The 26,851-nt window shown below is 39.4% G+C and overlaps 1 protein-coding gene and 1 long non-coding RNA gene across 3 annotated transcripts in view; one reads left to right on the top strand and one right to left on the bottom strand.

The window, feature by feature from the left end:
* Positions 1–26,851, bottom strand: part of LOC119486234 (NT-3 growth factor receptor-like) — a 253,693-nt gene that overhangs the window by 173,044 nt on the left and 53,798 nt on the right. Inside the window, 2 exon segments of the mRNA XM_037766194.1 lie at positions 14,148–14,219; positions 15,869–15,943. Of these exon segments, the coding sequence (XP_037622122.1) occupies positions 14,148–14,219; positions 15,869–15,943 (147 nt within the window).
* LOC119486235 lies at positions 601–1,832 on the top strand. Of its 2 annotated transcripts, XR_005206495.1 has the most exons (4): positions 601–693; positions 1,248–1,395; positions 1,502–1,672; positions 1,788–1,832. It is a non-coding gene; the product is annotated as an uncharacterized LOC119486235 (long non-coding RNA). The 2 variants fall into 2 exon arrangements; XR_005206494.1 differs by lacking the exon at positions 601–693 and having other exon boundaries at positions 1,204–1,395.

Below are 26,851 nucleotides of genomic sequence, written 5' to 3'. Positions count from 1 at the left end.
CTGCTTTAAGGAATAACTCTGTGCATAGGTTGTGTGCATATCGCCCGGAACACACAGGGAACGTCAGGAGGGCATGGTGGCTGCGTGGCATGGTGGCTGCACGATTTACGCATCGGTCGTTCACACCAGCTGCGTTTCAGATGCTTGTCTGCTGCGTTTCTGCTGCTGCAGCTGCTGCTGTCAGCCCTTTCTTTCTACATAGAGTTTGCCTTTTAATGGCCATTTCATTTCATTAAAAATATCATTTATATTTATTTTTGACAGAGAAAGGTAAAGACGTGGTAATTTGTAAATAATAGTAATAATCGACAATTAAAACCCGTACTATATTAATTTATGGAGCTCTCAAAGTCACTGCATGTTCTAAAAAACTGTCCAACACATACACTGTAAACAATTGCTGTTAATTTACAGCAGAATTTCAACAGTATTAACCTGTTATTGCTAAAAACAGTGCTTTACTGTTAATACAAAAGAAAATCTGTTAAATTATGCTCATAGGCCGTTTTTTAACTGAACTATAATGTATTCTTAAAAAACAGCACTTTACTGCTGATCAACTGTCTAAAGTATCATGAATAACAGTTCGATGCAGTATTTTTTTAATTCTGGGAAGAGCAATTTCACCTGATCTGCACATGTGAGGCTGGATCCGTTCTTTTCTTCATCCATTCCCATCTTACTGATTATTTGGTAAGTAGTAATTTTATTTAATTAATAAATCTGTGCAAAGGTTATCAGTGATGTTTCCAGTTAGTTTGCATTACAGAATATGTGCATGTCATGATAGAGGGATTCAACAGCTAGCTAGAATTTCACAGATGATTGCACATTAATCGGACAACACAAGGAGCTCATTTTAATATCTATGTATTCAAGTTAATATCTAAGTTAATGTGCTGACACATGTATTTTGCCAGTGAATTCATGCATAACGACGGTGTATACATTTTACAGTCTATGGAAGTCCCTTCAACATTTAAAGTAACATTAAGACTTCCGTGCATGTTGGTTATTGGGTGGTAATTCAGCAGAGCAGATACAAAATTGAAGGCAAGGTTATTTACTAGCTAACTAGTGTTTTTGAATGATATCTGAAAACCACATGTTCTATAGATCAGATGGTCAGAATATTCATAATTGATCAAAAAACGGTTTCTCAACCAGTAATGCACACCACTCAACACAATTCATTTAAAACATTGACTAAAAATCCATGAAGTTGACTGAGGAAAATTCTTTCTAAGTTTCAGGTGAAACAGCAGGAAGCTATTGGCGCTGGATGGTCAGCCTTGAGGGCCACTTCATATGTGAGGGGATCCAGCCCACCTTCTTGATGGGACTTGCTGCATTATTTTCCACCTTCTACACCTGCACGCTCAAATTAATCTCAAGGTTAGATACTTTCAGTAAAACCTGTATTTTTATTGTGGCATTAATCTAAGTGATTCACACAACTTGATTTTTACACAGTACCTGAAGAAACACTATCATTTTTCAGGTGCACCGTAGGAATAAACCCTGAGAGAGGCACCAAGGATGGACAGGGCAAAGTCTTCTCAAAGAAAACTGGCAAATTCACGAGCTACAAGACAAGACTACAACCGTATATCCACATGTATCCACTCTGCTGATGGGACTCATGGACTTGAGTGGGACTTCATTTAAAATGGTGAGTTTACATTACATACATGATAAGAGGAAATGAGGGCTACACACGCTGATTTTGTACGTGAGAAGTTACAATGAAAGTTATGTTGGAACTCATATATCTCTCTCTCACACAGTCAGCGGGCTACCAAGGCTGGATTGAGAGAACTGGTGTCTTTGAGTAGGCCATAAGTCATCCGCTAACTCACTCCCCCATTATCGCCCAATACTTGGACTTCCACACTTATCCATGTGCCTTGTTAGAGCCTGAATATTCATACTTGGACATGATGTCACATGTCTGGTGGTGTTGGTGCTCATTATGATATAAGGCAAAATATTATTTGAGAGTTTTGTTTTAACTCTATGATATAGCTCAACTCTCTGTAACTGTTCCACAAAGTAAGGTTAGTAAGATTGACAGATGTCTTCAGAAATGCTATTTCTTTTGAAATTTGGTTTGTTATCTGTGTCAGGTTTTTGTTGGCGCTGTGTTGAACTTCATATGAAAATAAAAAGTAAAGTGCAATAAGATAAGCTGTAGATTTTCTTTTCTCACACATTGTACATGATTGTAAAAGCAGTGAATTAGCTCTGTTCTTCACTCACATGTTTTTATGGTTTGCATTCTGTGCTTGTAGCCATATAGACAGACATTTTGGGCATCATAGCCTTAATTATAGCCTTTTTCTTAACAAGTGCCTTTAATTGTATTTAGTGTGACTATTCCTTTGTCTGTAACCTGCTAAGTCTATTCATATAGGCAAAAAATAATGTTTATTAAAATGTATGTAAAAAATACAACCTAAATAGTGCATTAAAACAAATCAGTAAGATAATGTAAAAGAAAGGGGAAAAACAGCTATATAATGTATCTTTAAACAGTAAATTAACTATAAAATACTGTGAAATTAATCAAAAAACCTGTATATACTGTATTTTTCATTAACAGTACAAAGCTGTAAATTTCAGCGACAGTATAATAATGTTAATTTTACAGTAGAATAATGGCAACCCTGCTTCCAGCTCTTTACTGTTATTTTACTGGGAAATTCTTAACAGTGTACAGTATTTCAGAATAAGAATAATATGCAAGACCTCTATTCTCTAGAAGAGACGCGTGTGACGTGCGTGAGGCGCGCAGTGTGGCTGTTCTAACCTGTAAACACGGACGCCGAAATAAAAAACAACAGGTAACACAGCCACCACGCGCTCCTGACGTTCCTGGTGTGTCCCGGGATTACAATATCGAGTGTGTGGTCGAGAGAGCGAGAGAGAAAGAGAGCTTGTGTGTGTGTGTGTGTGTGTGTGTGTGTGTGTGTGTGTGTGTGTGTGTGACAGTGAGTATGAAGTCAGCAGTAATGTTATAGCTTTGAACATAGCCGTTCAGTGTGTGTACAGTTTTGGCTAGAATAAATCCAACAACTCCTCAAGACCCAAGCCAAGTTTCCGTGTCTTGCTCACCACCTGTTGATTAAAGTGAATGGGGTTAGCCCCGAAGTTAGTGACAAGATCTGCCCAGGCTTACTTGGACTGACCCTTAAGGTGGACCGGTATTCTCATTTTAGTGACATGCCGTTCCTCTGAGTTTTGCTCAGAACTGTACCTTGTACCCACATTTATATAACATAGAGTATCAGGGGTTTCACCAATTGCTAAACTAGTTGAGTAGTTGACTAAAACCACTGTTTGGCACTGTGGGCTTGTATTTAAATTTACATAGTTTATAGTAGCTACATTCACCAATGTATTGTCAAGACACTGCAACGTACGTTTATTTTGGTAATCATCACTAATAAAGCTAATGTTAATACTAACATACAAGTTTTGTTTGTTTCATAATGAATGCAGGAAGTGGAAGACTTTTATTGCGCAACCACAGGAAGCATTGACAATACTAGCCAGGTTAGGTAACAAATACTTGATTCATGACCATATAGAGCTCATCTTACACCTGGAATAACAGATTGCCTTGGCCACTTTGAGGCAGCAGAAACAAGCTGTAAACCCAACACTGACATATCACCTTTTAATTTGATATGACAACTTGTTAGCAGTCGCCTATTTATACATCCAACAGACACATAGCAACATGATCATTCATTTGGAGTCGTGTTTGTGTCCACCTGATGAATGCAATATTCAATATTATCTCTCTTTTAGCTCTGTTTTTGGTCTCCACCAACTCCTGAGGGAAATCTGTGTCTCTTCAAATGCTAAATGCTCCATTATGTTCACCAGCTAGTCTCTGACTGTGTTTGTCTCCTGTTTGCTGATAGTGTACAGTGGCTTTATCAAAACAGCTGCCTGTTGCAGCAGAAAACAACGCTATGTGAGCTGTGAGTATGAACCAAAAAAGTAAAGTTGAGGGCCGGACAACCAAAATGATGAGCTGAAAGTCGCTATAAAGCTCCATAAAACTGAGGGGAACTGCAGCGTTTGGTGATAATGTTCTTACTATGAGTAACTCCTTTAAAGTAACATGTTATTGTTAATATAAAAACATAAGACGGTTTGAAACATGGCCAAATTAATGTTATACTGCACTGTATGTTCAAGCGGTTTGGCTGTCTGACAATTTGGAATGAAACATATACACTCATACCCAATGTTCTATAACCACAACTGAATAAACCTAATATATTTCCAGTGAAGTTTGTGGTTAGTTAAAGGTCCCATATCGAGCTCATTTTCAGGTTCATACTTGTATTTTGTGTTTCTTATAGAACATGTTTACATGCTGTAATGTTCAAAAAAAAATTATTTTCCTCATACTGTCTGCCTGAATATACCTGTATTTACCCTCTGTCTGAAACACTCCGTTTTAGTGCATTTCAACGGAATTGCAACGGAATTGCGTCGCTAGGCAACAGTTTGGGTCCATGTTTACTTCCTGTCGTCAGCTGATGTTATTTACATACACTGCAACCGGAAATAAACTGGGACACATTTAGAATGTTTACATTTAAAACCGTGTAATGGTCTAAATATTGTATATTTGTGACATCACAAATGGACAGAAATCCTAACGGCTTGTTTCAAACGCACAATTTCTAAATACGGGCTGTGTGTATTTCTCCGTATATTGAGCGTTTTGATAGTTTAACAGTATTTATATGGCACTTAAACCTGCTTTATAATATAAAAGACATGAAAATCTCACTTTTTACAATATGGGACCTTTAAATCAGAATGTGGTGAAAGTAAATTAGTTAGATTTTTTTTTTCATCATTAATATCCTTAACAACTTGGTAAAATTCATTAAGCACGGGCCTGTTTGAAGAGGAGTATAGAGGACTGAGAACGTCCAAGTTTCCTAGCAACCCACAAAAACACGCGCATACAAATCCACACAAATCCACATACCCATACACAGAGAGAAGCAAACACCATCTGCCCACTTCCTGATGTTAAGGAAGTCTCAGCAGCACTACCATGGCCACCCCCATGTAGAGCCAACTGAAGCCCTGATTGGCCACTGTTTCCTCCTTGGAGACAGTCGCCATGCCAGACGATACAAGATGTCAAGATGTAGAAGAGAAAATGAATGCTAATGATTTTCTCACATCAGCTGTGTGCTTAATAAATGTAGCATTTACCATTTACCACAGTATTTTACATTCACCATGACCAGGATGTAATACTTACTTAGTACATTTCCTCATGCATTCTGCTTTAATATAACTTTAACATCCCAGTCTGTCAAAGAATTGTGTATCTACTGCCTGTATTAAGTCATAACTCTGAAGAAAAGCATTTTACAGACAGAGCTTAAAGAGGAACTCAACATTCCTTTTTTTTTTGCGCACATAATTATATGGATTTTTGACGGCATATGATGTTAATACTTGTGATTTTTACAACAAGATGCATACTGTGTGTAGAAACAGCTTTTTTTGTTTAAAATGAGCTTGTATGTGCCTGCTTGGATGTGAAGGTTTGGCTGGGAGAGAGCGCTCTGGCAGACTTTGAGGGTGTTGTTGCCCTTTAATAAAGGAATGCAAATGATTTGCTTCCTTCCAAAGACATTATTATTCCATTTGTCGCAGTCATACAAAGCTATAATATAATCATCTATGTATGGGAGACACAGACAATGCAAATTATATAGCACATGCATTGTAGTGGAGGTTATTTGATGTCACAGGATGTTAAATGATTATTGATGTCCGTTTATCTCTAGGCTGCATGTATGTCAGCATCACTAATGAAAAGTGACAAATCATTATACTGTTCTTGCTTGTACTTTGATATTTCTACCACACCACATTCTTTTCAATAACAATGAGTCTAGAATTTTCAATGGTAGTTCCTCATTTAGACAGAATTGTCTTATATACAGATAGAGTTTGTTTGCCTTCTCAAACGGAACTTCACACCAAATCCACTTTTTTTAGTTATTATATGTACAGTGCATTTATTATATTACCAAATGATTCTGGTCCAAGTTGAGATTGGTGATGCAAAAGCAAAAAAAAGAAACATACAAACACAGTATATGTTACAATGTAAGTTACTTGATGGGCCTTAACTGCAGCTATCTTTTGCCCATTAGACTGCTGAGACACCCGATTTGACTGTTGTAAGGCCATTAAATAGGCGTTACCAGTCGCTATAAGCACCATAGATATGGGTCATTAAGGGCCTACTGCGCCTACTATGTTGTAAAAGTGAAACTTAAAAGCAACACATTCTAACATGTTGTAAAACTGAATGAAACGTAACGTTTGAACACAAACAAAAAGGTTTCTTTAGGTTTAGGCAACAAAACTACAACTTCTTTAGGATTATGCAAAAAAACAAAACAACAACACTTAGTTAGGTTGAGGCAATACAATTACAAATTCTTTAGGTTTAGGCAAAAAAAAACGCTTGGTTAAGTTTAGGGAAAAACATTGTGTTTTGGATTAAAATAAGTACAAAGACAACTACCAGTTTCACACGGGATGCAAACTCCGGACTCCTGGGTGAAAGTCCCGTGTTTTGTGTCCCATCCATTGTCCCCAACCTTCACCCCTTATGGAGTTTCACACTGTCTATACTAGAGCACCTGACTTCAGTTTCTGCTCGCGTCATAATTACTACGGTCACTAGAGGTCGCTGTCATGTTCTTTTATACCTTCTTTCGGTGATCTACCATGTCACTAGATGATAAAACCTACTAGTGGGTGTAGTAGGCCCTTATTGGCCCACATCTATGGGGCTTATAGCGACTGATAACACCTATTTAATAGCCTGACAACAGTCTATTCGACTGGCTGAGATGGACATCTCTGTTGATGTTCCTGACTAAAACGCTGACGTACAATTACAGATACATGTATTTTATTGCTGTGAGGTGGGGGCATACATTAACTACGACTTGGATAGAGCAGCACATTGTGGAATGGTGCGGCTACATATAGTTTTCCTCAACATGTTGCCTGCTGTTTTGGTCGTTCACTGAACATTTAAAAGCTGCAGTGAAGTGTTCTGTACTGCACTGTATGCAAGGCAGACTTGTGATTTTGGGCTGTACAAATAAAATTGACTTGACTTGACTTCTCTGGGTCTTAATGCATTTTGGCAAGTGTGCCATGAATTTTCTATTTATCTTCATAATGAATCAGTTTTGGGATAACCTGATTGTTTCTGTTTACTTCCCGCATTATGTGTAAAAAACCTACATTTGCTCTGGTTGGTGTTCTTGTTTAGGGTCCGTTTTAATATACTGTCAGCTATTGATAATTACTTCTGTGACCTGCCAATTGCTCAATGAAGATCATGCAAATGTCCTCTTATGCCCTAGATAAGGTCTTCAGCACGCTATTCTCGGACAGGGTTACTACTCCAAACAAAGACAAAGTGAAACCATGAAAATGAGACAGTAAAACCAACCTTAAATATTTATCTAACTGTGCTTTTTGCACTGAGGGAATAGTAGTAACTTTCAGAGACAACTGGGGCAGCCCTGGATCAAACCAATCCAATCCAAAAACCTGTAAGAAATATTTTTTTTTTCCTACTGCGGTTGTGGGGCCCTGAACAGCAGCTTGGTTTGGTTCAATGATGTGTTGGCTATGCTGGCAGAAGGGCAGAAAGCGTGGCATAATCTGTATTCAGCTTTTTAGCTCACGATCCGTTTCTGAGTCCCTCGCCAAAGGTTCAAAGAATATGTAAACAAATTTGATAAGACAAAGTCACTTGGTAAACCTAAATTTCTATCCAATCCAATTCTCAGACGTCCCGCCCCCTTCTGACACAAACTGATTATTTGCCAATCGGCTGTCAATTAAACGAGTTACGCTGCTGCCAAGTTTGGTTACATCAGTGACGTCGTAACATTAGGAGATGTTAGCAGGCTAGAAAGCACATACCAGATCTGACAATGACCGCAGAAAATAGCCAGGTCAAGAAAAGGCAAAAAAACATACTATTTTCATGAGGAATGGGAAACAGATTTATTTTTTTTCACAAATGTGAATGACAAGCGTGTGTGTGTCTCATTTGCGGTGTGAGCGTGTCAGTCGGTAGAAGATGTAATGTCGAGCGCCACTTCACCAAAGTCCATGGCAACTTTTCACAGTACTTTCTGGCTGGTAGCAGTCTACGAACAGAGAAGGTAAAGGAGCTGAAAACAACGCTTAAAAGACGACGGTCTCTGTTTACCAAACCGACAAAGAAGTCCAACGCAGCAACAGAGGCTTTGTTTAAAGTGGCGCACATCCTAACGAAGCATTGTAAAAGAGGCGATGACGGCAGTAACGTTACTCAAGGACCATAAGCTGAGCAATGTGAATAAATGTTACTAATAATATAAAATATGAGCAAATCTCGGCCACTTTCATTTTGTCAAAGTATCTCTCAGAGGAAAAAAAGGTTGGAGACCCCTGACTTAAAGCAAATCTAAAAAAAAAAAAAGCAGCGGATCATTGCATCATAAATCCATAATATGTCACAGTGGATCACTGTGATATATTTCACAGCCAGCATGTCCAACAACACACTCACACATGAATGTGTTATTAGAAGTAATTACGGGTTGCTGGTCTATGCTGGCTGCAGTGCTCCGTTAAAGCCCCTACACTGTAACAGGATATTAAGTCTTGGTTTATGGGCCACCTCACCTTGAACACGGCTTACTTACTTGGCAGCCCTGACAAATGTAACCTCTGCCTGCAGCATAGGTAAGTGGAAGGGAACATAAATCTGTGCAGCATAGAAACACAAAGGAAATGTAATTCCAAGCATATACAGTAGAGTAGCGCTTACAAGTGTCCCATCCTACCGAGAAAGTGGCTCACGGTTTGCAGCGCATGTGTTGCAGTATAATGTGAGCTTACACACAGCTTTGCGCAGATAAACCCACCACAGCACTGTGGCTTGGGATGTGATGTCATGTCATCAGCAAGTTACACCGTCATGTAGCTTATATATGTTATATGTTATATCTTATATCTCATATGTTTGTTTTTTTTTAAAAATGCTTTCATGGTCAGCTCTGGTTTTACTTTACACACAGGTTTAGGGGATATAACGTGATTATCGTTAGACACAATATTGATTTGCCACGATAATGGTCCTCACGTGTCCACGATAACAAAACGATATTCAATTATGTTGAATACAGAGATTCCGCCAATATATTGCAAGCCTGACGGGTCTGAGATGACTCCCCGCCGGGGCCTAGACATCGGGGAATTATGTATTTTTAAGATGTTTTTTAAACTAAAATGTGTTATACAAGTAGAAAACTCCTTTAAGGAATAACTCAGTGCGTAGGTTGTGAGATTAACGATTGCGAGAGAGAGAGAGAGAGAGCGAGGGAGTGTGTGTGTGTGACGGAGTGACGGTGAGAGGAAGTCAGCTATAACTAGCTGTGAGCATAACAGTGCAGTGTGTGTACAGTCGGTGAATAAATGCTACAACTCCTCAAGACACAAGCTGAGTTCCAGTGTCTCAGTTACCCGCTACTCAAAGGAGCGGCTGTAAAAGGGTGATAAACACACCTCATTTCCTGTATTCTTCACAATAAAATTCCCCCGTTATTTTGTTATTTAAAAGCTTTTATTATGAAGCAGCAAAATGTAGCTGGAAAGCGAAACAGTAAAATAAAGCAGATATGTGAAAGTAAGCTTGAGGGGGAGAAGGTGGGTCGTTGGCGATTTCTTTTTTTAACAAAGACTATACCTAAAATACGTATATAGAAAGGAGACTAAACAGCTCCTTTATAAATAAATAAAAAATACCACTATTTATTTGAGGGAAATGTCTTTATTCTTTGATTTTTAGGTTGCTGGGGAAAAAAAGTATAAATAATTCCCGACAATAACTGATATATTTGACTTCAGGACACCTCTGACTTCATACAGACACATCACGTATTGTATCAGTTTAGAAATATTCCCAAGTAAAAGTCCCATATTTGTACCTTGAACTAGCTACATTTTTTAATGCTTTCAGTATTATTAACACACATGGCTCCATAATTCCTGACAATGACTGATATATTTGACTTCAGGACATCTCTGACTACATTTATGCTGAAAATCAAAAAAGTTTTTACGGTATAATTTTAGAGATTTACCAAAGTACTAGAAGATTCGACTTCTGCCCCTGGTCTGGTGTTAAAAGAGTTAACAAGAATCGCAGTAAATTGTAATATTGAATCGCAATACTCAAAAATCACAATACATATCGAATCGGCACCCAAGTATTGTGATAGTACCGAATGGAGAGATGAGCATATCATCCCAGCCCTATTCAGCAGTATCAAAAAAAATTGACAAGCTTACTAGATACAATGTTTCAAATACTGAAAACCCAGCAACCCTGTTCATATCGGAATCATATTTGATTCATGGTTACACAGAAAAAAAGACCAGAAATGTTTGATGAAAAATTTAAAATACACTGCAAAGTCAGTATATGAGGAAAAGATCAGCAGAGCAGCAGAAGGTCCAAATTCAACAAACTCACTAGATACAAGAGAACATTACTTCCTTCTAATGTTAATGTTAACATATTTATATAAATATATATATATTTTTTTAATTTCCAACACAACTAACTGTAACCTTTGAATATGTAGTACTAGGTATGAAATAGAATACTCTACATTAGGGATGCTAATTTGGAATTTTTTTTCTAAATGATAGCCAACCCGATCATTAACCGTTAAGCGACGACATTAGTGCGTTGCATGTAGCGGTGCTTTGGTTTTAGTGCCTAACAAGTCGCCCAGCTGCAATGATAAGCTGATTCACAAACCGTTTAACTCCGCCATTTATCACCAGCTGCAGTGTATACGCAACACAGACAACTGAGTCCTCAGTTCAGCTGACCGGGAGAGTTCCTGTAGCGGCCACGATGCCGCGTGCGTTGTCGCGGACGCATGCAGCCACTTTCCCTGTAAGTCTCCACCGCATCATTTAGTTTAGCTGCGAGGTTGTCAGCTGTGTTCAAGTTCAGGTTCAGGTTACTTTATTTGTACCCATATGTAAATTTGGTTTGCAGTAAAAAGACAAGGTATCCATCGTGACACACATTTTAGAGAAACAGATCATAGACTAACATTATAAAAATGCTCAAAGCTCCAGTGATCACTAAAACCAATATACAATGAATACATATAAACAAATAAGCAAGCGTTGCTTCTATAACATCTGTACAGTGTTGCTACAACTTCTTCATCTGAGTGATGGCTTCCGCTTTGTTCTACACCTTGGGACATTAAACCTCCGTCCGGAAGGAAGAAGCTGAAATTCAGGGTGCAAAGGATGGGAGTCATCATTTAAAATGGAGTCGGTTATCCGCTGTGTCACTGTCTGGTGTACAGGGACCCTGGTTAAAAGCTGTGTCTCACCAATTAGCCTACTAGACCATTTCACAACCTGATTCAGACAATTTCTGTTCCTTAAAGATAAGTTTCCAAACCATGAAACCAAAGAAAAAGACAAGATTGATTTAAAAAAAAAAAAAAAAAAAGCACGATAAAATAAGGTCATCAAGGTTTTGTCAATGTGAAAATAGGCCAGTTTCCTCAAGCAGAACAGAAGCTGGTTCCCCTTTTTTGCACACTGCTTCACAATTAACTTCAAAGTTGAGCTTTGAGTCAATAATTGTCCCAAGATATTTATAAGTTTGCGCACATTCCACTGTCTGACTCTTGACGGATACGGCTTCATACACACATGAAGCCATATCCATGTCTTCGAAAATCATATCTTTGGTTTTAGACATGTTTAATTGAAGATAGGACTCCTCACACCGCCTGACAAAGTCGTCCTTGACCGGGCCGTGGCTGGTCTCATTGTTCTGGAGCCTACTAACATTAACAGAGTCAAGTGCGTACTTTAACACGGCCCTGTTTTCCCACCTGCTCTGACACATATTTGTGTAGAGGATAAATAATAAGGGCGAAAGAACACATCCTTGTGGGGAGCCACGGAGGAGCAAACTTGGTAAGACAGAGTCCCATTTACTCTCACTCCATGTCCTTCATCAGTTAAAAAGTCCAGAATGCAGCCCACAAGATTGTTACTTAAGTCGGCATTTTGAAGTTTCAAGAGAGCCCTGTTCCTTGTTTCCTTTGGTAGGAGACAACCCTTATCGATGTTTTTGGTTTGTTTTGTGGATGTTTGTGTATGCTGTTAAAAAATTCGTAAAGATTTATTAGTGTGATCAGCATCAAGGAAAGATAAGGAAGTTGGATGTAGATGTTTGAATGTAAATCTGACTGTGTTATACAGGTCAGGAAATCCAATCCAAAGACTGCGAGCCACTGTCCCGGGATCCGTTGTGATGAAGACTGATGTCGAGAGAAATTGAAATTCTTTGGATGGACTGTGAACTTGCTGATCTAAAAAATCCCTCCTGCTCTAGCAGTCGAACATTGGCCAAGCATCCAACAACATCTTAAAACTTGTATTTTACCAATTGAATTGGGTGTTACACATGACATCTGTCACGCGAGCTAAACTCACAAAGTTCAGTTGCAGCAGCACATCTCTGGTGTACTGTGTGACAGCCCCGTTGACGTAGCAGTCAAGCAATTGACAATATACAATCCACAGTGCGACAGGATAAAGGAAATCCATTTTAGATCAGCAACACTAGGAGGACATGTAAAAACATCTAAAAACGATTAAAAACAAACATTCAAAAATGAACGACACAAGGACGCCAAACTCTCACTGCCGGTACATGCGCCCAAGCTCTCAGTCAAGTGAGCACACTGACACACTGTGTGTCTGCCTGGCGTACTCTGTCAGCCCGGCGCACTCGGCGAGTGTCCGACAGACCGCATGAATTCGGGGTTGTCTGTGGCATTGCAGCTGTGAAAGTAGCAGTGCAGTGTGTGGTACAGTTTGTTGCTGAATAAATGCTACAACTCCTCAAGACCCAAACCAAGCTCCCGTATCTGTAACACCAGCTCAGACTCACTTAAGGTGGTGCTGTTAAGGTGGACCAGCTATTCTCCTGTAAGTGACAAGCCGCTCCTCTGAGTTTTGCTCAGCTTTTCATTTAATTTTTTTAATTTCTTTTAATCGTTTAACTGATAGCATTAATCTGTGAATATTCTTAATGTCGGTTAAACGGTTAATTATTAACATCCCTACTCTGTATAGTATACTACATTTTATTGTTTAGCTGGAATCTAAATGCAAAGGTGTGTTTTAACCAGCTGTGTTAGCTGCAAACCAAACTAGCAAAAAAAAAAAAAATGATCACAGAAAATCTACATAAAAATCAATACTGCCCACATAAAATGTTGTTGTGGATTAAAACAATGTACAGGGGTGGACAAAAAAAGGTGAACACTTGTCTGACAGTGTAACACAATCCAATACAATGGCCATGCAATACTACAGTTGTGTTGCACTCTCAGCGGTAAGGCTTCAAATAAATCAATCGTTATGAATAAAAGGAATTGCAGACTGAGGGAATGTTGTGAAAATCTGTCTGTTGGTGACTCTGTAACTTTTGGCAGGGCTAACGCTGCTTAAAATAACTGAAATTCATGATGATAATTTGGGCAGGCAGGTTTTCTTGTAGCCTATTTTGAAGGATCCTCTCTGCCTCACAGTGTTCCTCTATTACACACAGCTCAACTAATTTTCCCCTCTCACTGTCAAAATCTGTCGTACAATCATCCTGCTTCCCATCGGTTTGATTAATCAACAACTCCCCACCTCACCTCCACCAAAAAAGTATTTTATCTTGAAGAAATATCATTATTATTAATTGTAATTGCTTTTAGACTAAAGCTGCAAGCAGGAAACATTATTTTGCCAAAACAATCTTCTAACATGTCACACAACTTTATCACCATATTGGCCCTAATATAAGATGCCCCTGATTATAAGATGACTCCCCTCCCCCCCCCCCCCCCTCTCTCTCTCTCCTCTACAGTGTGCTTTTCCATGACATACGCAGGTCTTTGTTCGTGCTCAAGAACATGCATAAGTGACAATGTTCATTTTTGTATTTATGTATGCAGGCACATTGTACTCACATGTAGCGCAGGTGCGGGTTCTTGGAGAAAACACGAGCCTGGATCGTATGCAGGTTGCTCCTCGTAATCGTCCTATAACAGACAGGCACACACATAGAGGAGAGAATAAGAGCTCTGATGATTAATTTGACTGAATAATTGTCAGAGGAGGAGAAGAAGAAACTGATAGGAAGAACCACAAAAGAAAAAGAACAAAAGAAACATTTGCTATCACAAAAAAAAGTGCCTCACACTTGATTTTTGAAGAGAAAAATTAGAAAACTTGTCGGACGTAGGACATGATCCATAGCTGTCTGAAGGGACATTATGAGGGTAAAAGTTTCCACTTCCTGTCATCTTTGTTTTTTGTTTTTTTTTAGCTCTGGTGTATAACTGACAAAGAAAATAGTTTAGCTGGGGTAGGCAGTTTATTCTTGGTGTCATTGGGCAAAAATACCATAATAACCTTTCAGGTTAAATTCTATGAGAATTACCGTCCTGTTTTCTTTGCAAACCTGTGGGTCTGTAAAGCCCCGTTTGAGGCTCTAGCTATAGCTACAATTCTCGCAAAGCGTTTCAGAGATGGAGAGAAAACGTTGCTAATAGTTCAGCCCTCTAATAACCGTAGCAGATTTAGCCAACAAAACTACCTTGTTAGGTTAGGAAAAGATCATGGTTTGGGTTCAAATAAACCCGTTCTGTCAGAAAGCTCTGAAGCCAGACTTCTCCCACGCGCAGCAGTGAGCTGCCATGAGCCAGCTACAATTAGCAAAAAGCTAAAGTATTAGCAACATTTTCTTTCCATCTCTCAAACGCTTTGCTGATGTTGTCAGATTCTCATTTTTGGGTACCGTTCACATTTGAACCGATACTGGTACCGTTTTATTTTTCTCAGTACTTTACTCTCTCCTAATAAGATAAATGCAATTTCAGTTGTAAAAATAATTTCCAATTTCTAAATTTCAACATTGTTCTGCATTTAGAACATTGTGTTAATTAGTCACACAGCAGATCGAAGGAAGCGCATGTGAGACGTGTTGCCCGACTGCCCAGCTTTGCATTTTGCATTTACAAATATTGCAGCAAGCGTTGTCTGCATCAACTTTTGGCGTATTTGCCGGAGCACAGCCAATAGGAATGCTCAATAGGAACGCTCTCTCTCTCTGAAATGACCTGTGATTGGTCAAAGTTTCCTAGGCTAGATTTTTTTAAAGCCAGAAATATGCCTACTGAAGCTTTTAAGCCTTTTGATCTTTCCTTTCATCTAATATTCTTTGCTTTCGAAAACATATACTATGAATTGTTCAAAATTGTTTTTGAATGCTTTGTGTTGCAAAAGTTACAGAAAAATCAGTTGAAAATAATTTAAAAAACAGAAATGATGAATATAAATATTCCAGCAGCTGGCCACAGCAACAGCTGAGACAGCACAGCATATGTCAATATGAAATTTAAATGTATACATTAATTAAATAATAACTTTAACCGACTAGTATTTCTGGTACTGACTAGCGAGGGTAACAACGTTCTATCGACTAGTCGCACACATCTCTACTCCATGCCCAGCACTCTTCCTGGGGGCTCGTTGGGGACTAGAAACCACCTGGTTGTTGTTATGTATAGAGTAGAAAGGGAAAGAGAGGGAAATATTCCCAGCAAGGCATTTTATTTGTGATATGCAGTAGAAACATTACAACACTACATGAAGGAACAGACACATAGAGAAGTGTGTAACTACTTACAGCCTCTGTAAGCCGGTGTAGAGCTCCATGTCCACATCCCTCAGGGTCTGCAGACCAGTCCAGTTCTCAATGTGACTGAAAAGTAGGACAGACACAAGACATATTAGTGGAGCTGCAACTAATGTTTTTTTTTTTTTGTATTATGGATTAATCTGCCAATTATCGTCTGGATTAATCAATTAAATGAACAACATTTTCTTTGGTGATGTCATCAAATTTCTTGTTTTGTCCAACCCACAGTTCAAAACCCCAAAATATTTGATTTATAAAACTACATTAAATTAAAACAAAGAAGAGCAGCAACTGCCCACACCAGAGAGGAACCAGAGAATGTTTGGCATTATGACAACCCAAAATACCATCACGTAACTTTTGTCCTATCTATTACTGACACTAATGCAACAAGAGCATTCAATACACAAGTTATTAGCTTTAATGAGACACACATTGTGATATTCACAAAGAATCATCCTAATTAACAAACATGTAAGCTTTTGTTATAAAAACCTGTATTGCTCATATAATTGTAGTGTACAGGAGTAACTATGGCAGGGTAAGCTTTGGTATTCAGAGTATAGAAACAATAGTTCAGCGACACTTTACTGCAATAATGTAAACTGTTTAACCACACCTCAATGTGGTTCTTCACAGTTTTTAGTGCTCATGTAGACATGGTCTGAATTGACTGTCTGCTGTGGTTTGTTGGCCATGAAAGTTTGCAGCGTGGCCTTGTGGGAGCCCAGCAGCAGAAACAGGATAGTGGCCCATTTTGGATCCAGCAGCGGATGGCAACAAATCAAAACACGCAAATCACATCACACTGAACATCTGTTTACCCCAGAGACGTCCTCCTGGCCCTGACCGTGTGTCTGTGTGTGCGCACGTACACACTACAACACTCCTGTCTGTGTGTTTGGTTACAAAGTTATGCATGGAAAGATCAGGTAGAGGTGCTGTTTGTCCATCTGTCTTCCTGGAATTGATTCATCACCAAAACACCTTTGTTTGCATATTTACTCTCTCTCTCTCTCTCTCTCTCTCTCTCTGGCAATCATTGGTTGTCTGTGTCTCTCATCCATGTTCCACCCATGAACTATAGTTGGGTGATCGGGGGGGTAGTGGGGGGGTGACAGCAGTGAAAATGTTGTTTTTGAAAGGCTAAATGACAACATAACTACATAAAAACTGCTCCATTCAGTAGCGAGGACAGCATGCGTGTGTGTGCATGCCCGCATGTCGGTGTCGCAAGTGTTGGTTATATGCGTCCAGGGAATGCAACGTGAAACTAGGACTATTACATTTTAATAGCAATTTAATACTACTGCTAATAATAATAATAATGTAATACATTAATGGTAAAATGAGCCAAATATCGTCTTGACATAGGCAAAAGCATCAGCTATTGGCGATTGTTCTAACCATCGTCGATCCCCGAGATCATCATCTAACAGCACAACTCTACCTTGAGCACATAACCACAAACACATTGACACAAAATTCGACATGAAAACCACGTACCATGTGACGTTTAAACACGTACCATCAAGAATCTTCCAACATACAGTAAACTATTAATCATTTAATATACCGATCGTACTCGGGCACCTTGGCGGAGGTCTGCGCTCTCCGAGTTCTAGTCTTTATAATAACACTGGACCTGATAGCTATGTCATGTGAAAGGTACCATTAATAGTGACAAACCCGCAGATTATGGCCATCAACTCTGCAGTTCCCCCTTGGCTCTAAAGAGCTTTTTTAGCCTCTTTCAAATCTTTGTTTTGGTTTTCTGTACAGAAATCTCCACCTTCATCAACCTCAAGACAGCAGGAAGCTGTTTCCAGCAAGGCTTATTGAAGGAGGCTGGGACACGGGCGGACATGGGTCTTGAGGTATGGGGTATAACACATGCGCAGTGTAACTGAAGTTGCGGTTGTGCGTTGTGATTGGCTAAATTTCGGCGAGTACAGACCAGATTTTTACTACGCATGTGTTGTACCCTAAAGATATGATGTGTTGATGAAGCGTGACCTAAGCCTCCTTCAATAGGCCTTGGTTTCCAGTGAAAAAGCTCTGATAAAGCCACTGCACACTTCCTGCTCAGCAGCAAACAGAAGACATACACAGTTAGAGGCTGGTGAACATAGTGGAGCGTATAGCAGCTAAAGGAACAGATAGTTCCCTCAGGAGTTGGTAGAGACCCAAAACAGAGCTAAAAGATTGGCCTTACATTCATCAGGCGGACACACAGGACTCCAATTGAATGCTAATGGTGCTGCTGGATGTGTAAATAGTCTAGGGCTGATTAACCTCCTGATAATTTTCTTGATTAATCAATTAAAAGGTTACCTCTGTATACCAGCAACATCTGTACCCTCACCCTATTCCAGTCCCGTCTCAAGACCCATCTTTTCTCCTCTGCCTACTCCTAGTCCCCCCCTCCCCTTACCCATTTGTCCGAGTGTATGTATGAGAGTGCGCCTGTGTGTGTCGTTTGTCTGCTGTTTGTCTCACACCGTTTCCCCCTGTAGTGTAAAGCGTCTTTGAGTCCTTGAAAAGCGCTATATAAGTTGAATTTATTATTATTATTACTACCATCCGAGCGAGTGTTTTCAGCCGTTGGACTGATTGTGACCAGGCTGTGCTCTCGTCTGACACCCAACCATGTAGACGTGTTAATTTTCCTCAACAAAAACAAGTAGGCATAAATCAAATACTGTGAGATATTTGCTGTTCTATTCTCTTATTGCAGCATTTAGTGTGTTTGAGAGTCTTTCTTATAAGACTGTTAGTGGCGGTTATTTTTATGAGCGTGCTCTGCATGTAATCTGATATTCAATGTGTTTAATATGTGTAGACCTCTGTTTCATAGGCTATGCAAAGCTGTAATATGTTGCTGTTGAAATAAAGTTTTGATTGAGAAACAAAACACATTTTTCCATTAATATATGGTTCTTCCCGCGTCACTCTGCTGCTCTGTAGCTGCTCTGTGAGCAACACTGGCTGCCTGGCGAGCGAGCTACGCCCGCGGGCGATTGTGGAGCTTTTCAACTCCAAAAAGGCAGATAAACACAGGTTTTGACACTTAAGCAAACCATTCGTCAACAAGGAAATAAAAGCCTCTTGTCTCTAGACAGCTCATAGCGGTCTGTGGGCGTGACCGCCCGGATGGTAAAGTAGCAACCGCAGCAGGCGTTAGCTAGCTATTACGGCAGCTGGTGGAGCTTCTCAGCTCCGAAAACGTTTGGAGCAAATGTTCGATTCGCCATCTAATATCGTAAAACTGCCAATATTCAAAATCTACACAGTTCATTTCTCGCCTCAGAAATGTTCAGAAGTGAATTTAGTGATGAAATAGCTACGGAAAATGTAAAAAACGGGCAATTTTTGGCTTCTGTTGTTGTTGTAACCGTAGCCTGTACCGTTCCAGCGCTTTGCATTGTGGGATACAGTAGGTGAGGTAGACTGGTCTGATGCATACTGAAGATTTTGCTTTTGTTCGCATACTACATAATGTACACCAAATCAGTACATACTGTTAGTATAGTATGAATACAGCCATTGTGATTGGGCCAGCTACTGTCATTCCAGAACCAGTGGGAGCTGCACATTGATTGGTTGCCGACTGACTTATTGATAGATCCATTATCCAATTAAAAATCTAATTAGCCAGTAACACACCAGTTACTGGTCCCACTGGAAGCACACACATAGATACAGTACATACTGTACATACACAGGAGTAAAAATAATGAGATATAATTATAGACCTTTTCAAACTTGATGACATAAACGTGTTTGTATTTCCTGTTGCAATGTTTAATGCAGTAGCTGACAGGAAGTAATCTTGGACCAAAGCTGTTGCCCTAGCATTACCAGAATGGCAATGAAAAAAAGGTCTATACAGCAGATCCATTCACAAACACATTTTAAATTCAACTTCTAAAAGCATTCCCATTGAGTTCTCTCTGCATGGCAGCTTTGTGCACACTCACAGTAGCCACTTTTCATCTCTGAATATAAAATCTTGTCGAACGGCCAGTGTCAAAGAAGGAGCTTTGCTTGGTAATAAATTAAATCCTTTTCGCTAGCAGCAACAAAGTTGCCTTTTTTTTTTTGCATAGATTACAGCATGGACTAAACACACTGCAGCCTTCTTGAAATGCAGCTCACATTTAAAAGCAGCCTTGGCTGGAGCAAATCAAACTCTTACTGAGAAAAGACTTTCTTATAACGGACAACCTCCTCATGCTTTAAAAGCACTACTACTGGTTTAAAAAAACAGTGTGAAGTAAATTACTACACTGCCTTTAAACATATCCACGAACAACCATGAAAAACAACTACATGCAATAGAGTCGGGCCTATTTCCGATTTTGCCGGTCCGGTGTACAAGCTTACACCATTTTTTCTTCATGACACATTCTGATGAATTAAAAAACCTGTGCAGGCGCTAAATCCAGCTTGTATTGCATTAATAATAAGCAATATGACAATGTGTAAAACATAATATTATGTTTGTATATAAACGGACTAATGGAGCCACTAGTGTCTGACAGGCCGTGCGCATCTGCTGAGCCGAGGTCTGTGACTTCGCCATAAAACCGGCGACATGACGGGGTGACGAGAAAAGATGGGTTTCCGTCAGCCAGTGTACTGTAAGCCTGGCAGCCCGTAACGTTAGCGAGTGTGCAGTCGAGAGACAGAGAGAGAGAGGGAGCGAATGTGTGACTGACAGTGAGTATGAAGTTATTAGCAGTGCAGTGTGTGTACAGTTTAGACTGTCGGTGAATAAATGCTACAACTCCCTCACTGGCAAAACAAGGCTTGTCATCATTGAAGGCCATCTCAATGCAGTGAGATATCGGGATGAGATTCTGCAGCCAGTGGCGATTCCATATCTCCACAATCTGGGACCTAACTTCATCCTCCAAGAAACAACGCTCGCCCCCACAGAGCCAGGGTTATCACAGACTACCTCCACAATGTGGGAGCAGAGAGAATGGAACGGCCTGCCAAGAATCCAGACCTCAACCCAATTCAACACTTGTGGGATCAGCTTGGGCGTGCTGTACGTGTTAGAGTGACCAACACAACCACGCTGGCTGACCTGCAACCAATCCTGGTTGAGGAATGGAACGCCATCCCACAGCAACGTGTGACCAAGTTGGTGACCAGCATGAGGAGGAGGTGCCAGGCTGTTGTGGCTGCGTATGGATCTTCCACCGCTACTGAGGCTCCTGACGGTGGATTCAATCAATCAATATGTTTGTTCCTTGTTACTGATAGAGAGTTCAATCATCCAATCCACCAAACAACTCAAAACAAGAGTCAACACCAACAGGAGAATACACTGTTTACCATTGACGGAGCATTTTGGCAAATTTTTCTTGGGCGCTCCCCACATAATCAGCTGTGCTGCTCATCCCACAAATGCATGATCCTTACAAGTTGGACATCATTGTGAAGGTAAATAAACAGGCTTTCCAACGATGTAAAATACAATGACCATTAGCATTGGAACAACAGAGAAATAATCGACCAAACACAAGTTTCCGGACTTTGTTTTTCCAGTTTAGGATTACAAAAAGATTACTAAACACAAGGCACAGCTAAAAAAAAACCCATTGACCTGATTTATTCAGGTACTGCAAGACAAGACAGGATGCTCAGTCAAATTCCTACCATGTCATTCTCCTGTTCTGACTCTCCAGGCACTTCCTGGTCGTGCCAAACAGATACATTTTTGAGGGCTGTTTATATTGAACATCAGCTATCCACCCTAGCATATGTGGAATTAAACAGAACCCATTGTATTTGAGTACAGCAAAGCAAAAACAGCCTCTAGCAGTGCATGAATGAAAGTTTAAGAAGACATATTAAAAAAGGGAAAGAATAACAATAAACTCTAGATGCTTGAAACTAGGATAAAAGTAAGAATTAAAAAAGAAACATATTGATGTTTAAAAAACATCCCAAGATAAAAAAAAATTTAAAAAAATAGATGGAAAAGAAAAACCTGTCATTAAAAACCTTGTATTTCAAGTGAACCCGTTTTGCTTGAAAACATTACAGAAAAAAAAGACCTTGAGTGCAAAATTGTATAATGTTATGCCTGGAAGTGTCCTAGAGCAGAACAATATTAAAGCTCTCCTCCACTGAATAGACAATGAATAGTAATAAATAATAATTTATTTAATAAACCTTTATTTATACAATACTTTTCAAAGGAAAGTTACAAAATGCTTCACATGGTTGAGCCAGGACTAAAACAGTTCAGGACTGCTATGATGCAAATAAAATCAGACAATTAAAATAATACAAAAAGGATATGGAATAAAATACCTAACACTCATATAAGAAAATAATAAAACAGATATGATGTGTTGGAAATAACAGTGTGCTGTAGCATTACTAAAAGGTTTTGAGAAGATGTCAGCTTCTGCAGTTTCAGATCTTGGGGGCAGGTGGTTCAGAGTTGAGGGGTCCTGACTGTAAAAGCCAAAGCGCTGTATCAGGTAGCAGGTTTAACAAACTCTGCCTAAACCTGAACTCTGAGTCGAATAATCCTGAGATAGAAAACTCTGAGTTTTTGGTTCCAGAACAGCTGATCAGAGTCAGTAGGTTGAACCTGAACATTAAAGGTCCCATATCGTGCTCATTTTTAGGTTCATACTTGTATTTTGGGTTTGGGTTTGGGTTTCTAATAGAACATGCTGTAATGTTCAAAAAAACACATTATATAATGTACAAGAAAATCTCACTTTTTACAATATGGGACCTTTAAAAGCCATCATCAATGGAGCTCTGATACTACAATTCACCATGACAACAGGTAGATAACAGGCAGAACCTCCGTTTTAATCCAGTGGACGTGGTGATATGAATGCATGTGTACGTGGACTGCACACATCTTTCTTAAAAAAAAAGAGCCCGAGTCTGAGTCAGAGCGGGGAAAAATGTCAATAACACAATAAAGTTTTATTCAGTGTTGTCCATTGATTCATTGTTTACCAGACAGACATTTCCTTAATGGATGATAAAGTGGTAAATCTATTAGGCTGTAGCCTATATTAGATTTTAAATATATTTGTTCAGCTTTAATCTGACAGGGACAAAACACAGGAGCAGCAACTGAAGATGAAAAAAATTATAGTTGAAAATTTAAAAGAATATATGGATCAAAGACATAGAGACATGACTATAAACTCACAATCTGATCCAGTAATAATCTGTTTGGTGATTTAAAGATTAAATAGAACAGATGTTAAATTGTAGACACCTATTTGGATCTTGGCTCAACAGCATTCAGTGACTTCAGTTCAGCTACTTTAACAAAAGGAGTCAGTTTAAACCAGGAGTGCCCACACTTTTTCAGCATGCGAGCTACTTATAAAATGACCAAGTCAAAATGATCTACCTACTATAAAAATGCAAAACATATATTTATTTATAAATATATTGAGTATTCTTTATATATACAATATATGTTGGTGTACCTTGCATAACTGCATGAACCCATATTGTACAATATAACTCTGTACATTTTTTGTCATTACCTTACTCTGATGACTTGCACTGAATGGAATCAGCCAGGGATGCATAGTCCGGACAGTAGCTGCTGATAGCCAACCTCAAGCACACTTCCAAATGATCATCAGTCAAGGTGGAACGGTATTTGGACTTAATAATCTTCATGTGGGAAAAAGCTGACTCGCATAAATAAGTGGAGCCGAATAATGCAGCCAAGGAGGTAGCACATTTCCTCATGTTGAGGTACTTTTCCTCTGTGAGTAAGTTCCAGAACTGTCCATGAGCCCTGGACTTAAGCTGAATGTCAGCTTGTAGTGTCAAAATCTCATCCTCCTCTCCAGATGAGTTCAGGTGAAACAGTGTTGCAATTTGTTGGCTGACGTCTATTTTAAAAAAAAAAAAAAAAATTTAATTTTTTTTTTTTTTTTTTAATGCCATGCGATCTACCCACACTACCTTTGCGATCGACCGGTAGATCGCGATCGACGTATTGGGCACCCCTGGTTTAAACAGTCAATGAAATGCTGTTAGACCCCGTTGAGACTATACACAGCCTATTTTAAAAAAATAACATTATAATCTCCAATATTATAGGAATTATGTTCCATCAGTATGACCAATCACATCATGAGTGATAGAGATCATTATTCATACAGATTTATTAATTAAACGGAATACTCAAAAGTCAAATATACAGACGTAGGCAAAGTTGTTGGTACCCTTCCGTTAAAGAGAGAAAAACCCACAATGGTCACTGAAATAACTTGAAACTGACAAAAGTAATAATAAATAAAAATTTACTGAAAATGAACTAATGAAAATCAGACATTGTTTTTGAATTGTGGTTCAACAGAATCATTTTAAAAAACAAACTAATGAAACTGACCTGGACAAAAAATGATGGTACCCCTAGAAAAGATGTAAAATAATTTGACCATAGGGACATGTTAAACTAAGGTGTGTCCTGTAAATAGCATCACAGGTATCTTCAAACTTGTAATCAGTCAGTCTGCCTATTTAAAGGGTGAAAAGTAGTCACTGTGCTGTTTGGTATCATGGTGTGTACCACACTGAACATGGACCACAGAAAGCTAAGGAGAGAGTTGTCTCAGGAGATCAGAAAGAACATTATAGACCTTCATGTTAAAGGTAAAGGCTATAAGACCATCTCCAAGCAGCTTGACGTTCCTGTGACTACAGCTGCACATATTATTCAGAAGTTTAAGGTCCATGGGACTGTAGCCAACCTCCCTGGACGTGGCCGCAAGAGGAAAATTGATGACATATTGAAGAGACGGATAATACGAATGGTTACCAAAGAGCCTAGAACAACTTCCAAAGAGATTAGAGGTGAACTCCAAGGTCAAGGTACATCAGTGTCAGATCGCACCATCCGTCACTGTTTGAGCCAAAGTGGACTTAATGGAAGACGACCGAGGAGGACACCAAATCATAAAAAGGCGAGACTGGAATTTTCCAAAATGCATATTGACAAGCCACAAAGCTTCTGGGAGAATGTCCTTTGGACAGATGAGACAAAACTGGAGCTTTTTGGCAAGTCACATCAGCTCTATGTTCACAGACGCAAAAATGAAGCATCCAAAGAAAAGAACACTGTACCTAATGTGAAACATGGAGGAGGCTAGGTTATGTTCTGGGGCTGCTTTGCTGCATCTGGCACAGGGTGTCTTGAATCTGTGCAGGGTGCAATGAAATCTCAAGACTATCAAGGCATTCTGGAGCGAAATGTGCTGCCCAGTGTCAGAAAGCTTGGTCTCAGTTGCAGGTCATGGGTCCTCAAACAGGATAATGACCCAAAACACAGCTAAAAACACCCAAGAATGGCTAAGAACAAAACATTGGACTATTCTGAAGTGGCCTTCTATGAGCCCTGATCTAAATCCTATTGAACATCTGTGGAAGGAGCTGAAACATGCAGTCTGGAGAAGGCACCCTTCAAACCTGAGACAGCTGGAGGAGTTTGCTCACGAGGAGTGGGCCAACATACCTGTCGACAGGTGCAGAAGTCTCATTGAGAGTTACAGAAATCACTTGATTGCAGTGATTGCCTCAAAAGGTTGTGCAACAAAATATTAAGTTACGGGTACCATCATTTTTGTCTAGGCCAGTTTCATTAGTTTGTTTTTTTAAATGATTCTGCTGAACCATAATTCAAAAACAATATCTGATTTTCATTAGTTAATTTTCAGTGAATTTGTATTTATTATTACTTTTGTCAGTTTCAAGTTATTTCAGTGACCATTGTTGGTTTTTCTTTCTTTAACGGAAGGGTACCAACGATTTTGCCTACGTCTGTATTCATCTAGATGGGGCAGTGATATTATAAAAAGCTCTCAGGGTAGAGTGGATGAACAGATTACACTTCACGATGCACTTTAGCAAGTATGTGACGAGTATGGCTATTTCAGCCTTCTTTCGGCTGCGTCCCCGACTCCGGCGGTGTGAAACAGACTGTAGAGCAAATAAAAAAATCTATATAAAAACATAATTCAAAGCGGTAAGCACCATCCAGCCAGCTATCCTTCCTGCATGTGTCAGTTTAAACTGTGTTGTTTTTAGTCTGGATTATGACTGAAACTTCTTCGTCTTTGTGTAATATTATCATACGATCTGTGCACTGAGCTCTGGTTGGTCAGTAGGCGGTGCTTTTATACGAGTTGATCTCATCTCTGGACCATAACCTGCTCCGGAGCAGGTCAGGTGTTCAGCATAAGTTACCATGGGGAGCTACCCCGGTAAGAAGTGAACCACCGTCGTAGGACGGAAAACCCTGAAGGGTTAACCCTGAAGTTACCTCGCTAACCCCAAATACTGCTTCGTAGTACAGGCCTCTGGTTAGGTTCACAGAGTCAGTTGCCTAGGTAACTGACCCAGAGTTTAAGTTACCTCTCTTTCTGGAACAGACAACCCAGAGTTCCCCTCATCTCAGGTTTAATTACCTCATAGTTTTCACTAAACCTGTTTTCTGAAACAGGGCCCAGCTGACCTTTAGTCTTTAAAGGTCCCATATTTTAAAAAATTAGATTTTTATTTCTTTTGTATTATAAAATAGGTTTAAGTGATATATAGATACTGTGAAAGTATCAAAACACTCAATCCACGGAGAAATACACACAGTCCGTATTCAGAAACTGCGTTTGAAACAAGCCGTTAGGATTTCTGTCCCTTTGTGATGTCACAAATCTACAATACTTAGACCATTTCACAGTCTTAAACGTAAACATACTAAATGTATCCCAATTTATTTCCTGTTACAGTGTTTGTGAATGACATCAGCTGACAGGATGTAAACATGGACCCAAGCTGTTTCCTAGCAACGCAATTCCATTGCCATTACGTTGAAATGCGCTAAAACGGAGCGTTTCAGGCAGAGCGTGAATACAGGTAAATTCAGACAGACAGTATGAAGAAAATAATGTGTTTTTTGAACAT

This window comes from Sebastes umbrosus, chromosome 4 (genome assembly GCF_015220745.1).
Source record: "Sebastes umbrosus isolate fSebUmb1 chromosome 4, fSebUmb1.pri, whole genome shotgun sequence".
Lineage (NCBI taxonomy): Eukaryota > Metazoa > Chordata > Actinopteri > Perciformes > Sebastidae > Sebastes > Sebastes umbrosus.
Note: the sequence above shows the minus strand (reverse complement) of the source record. Positions and strands in the feature narration are given on the sequence as shown.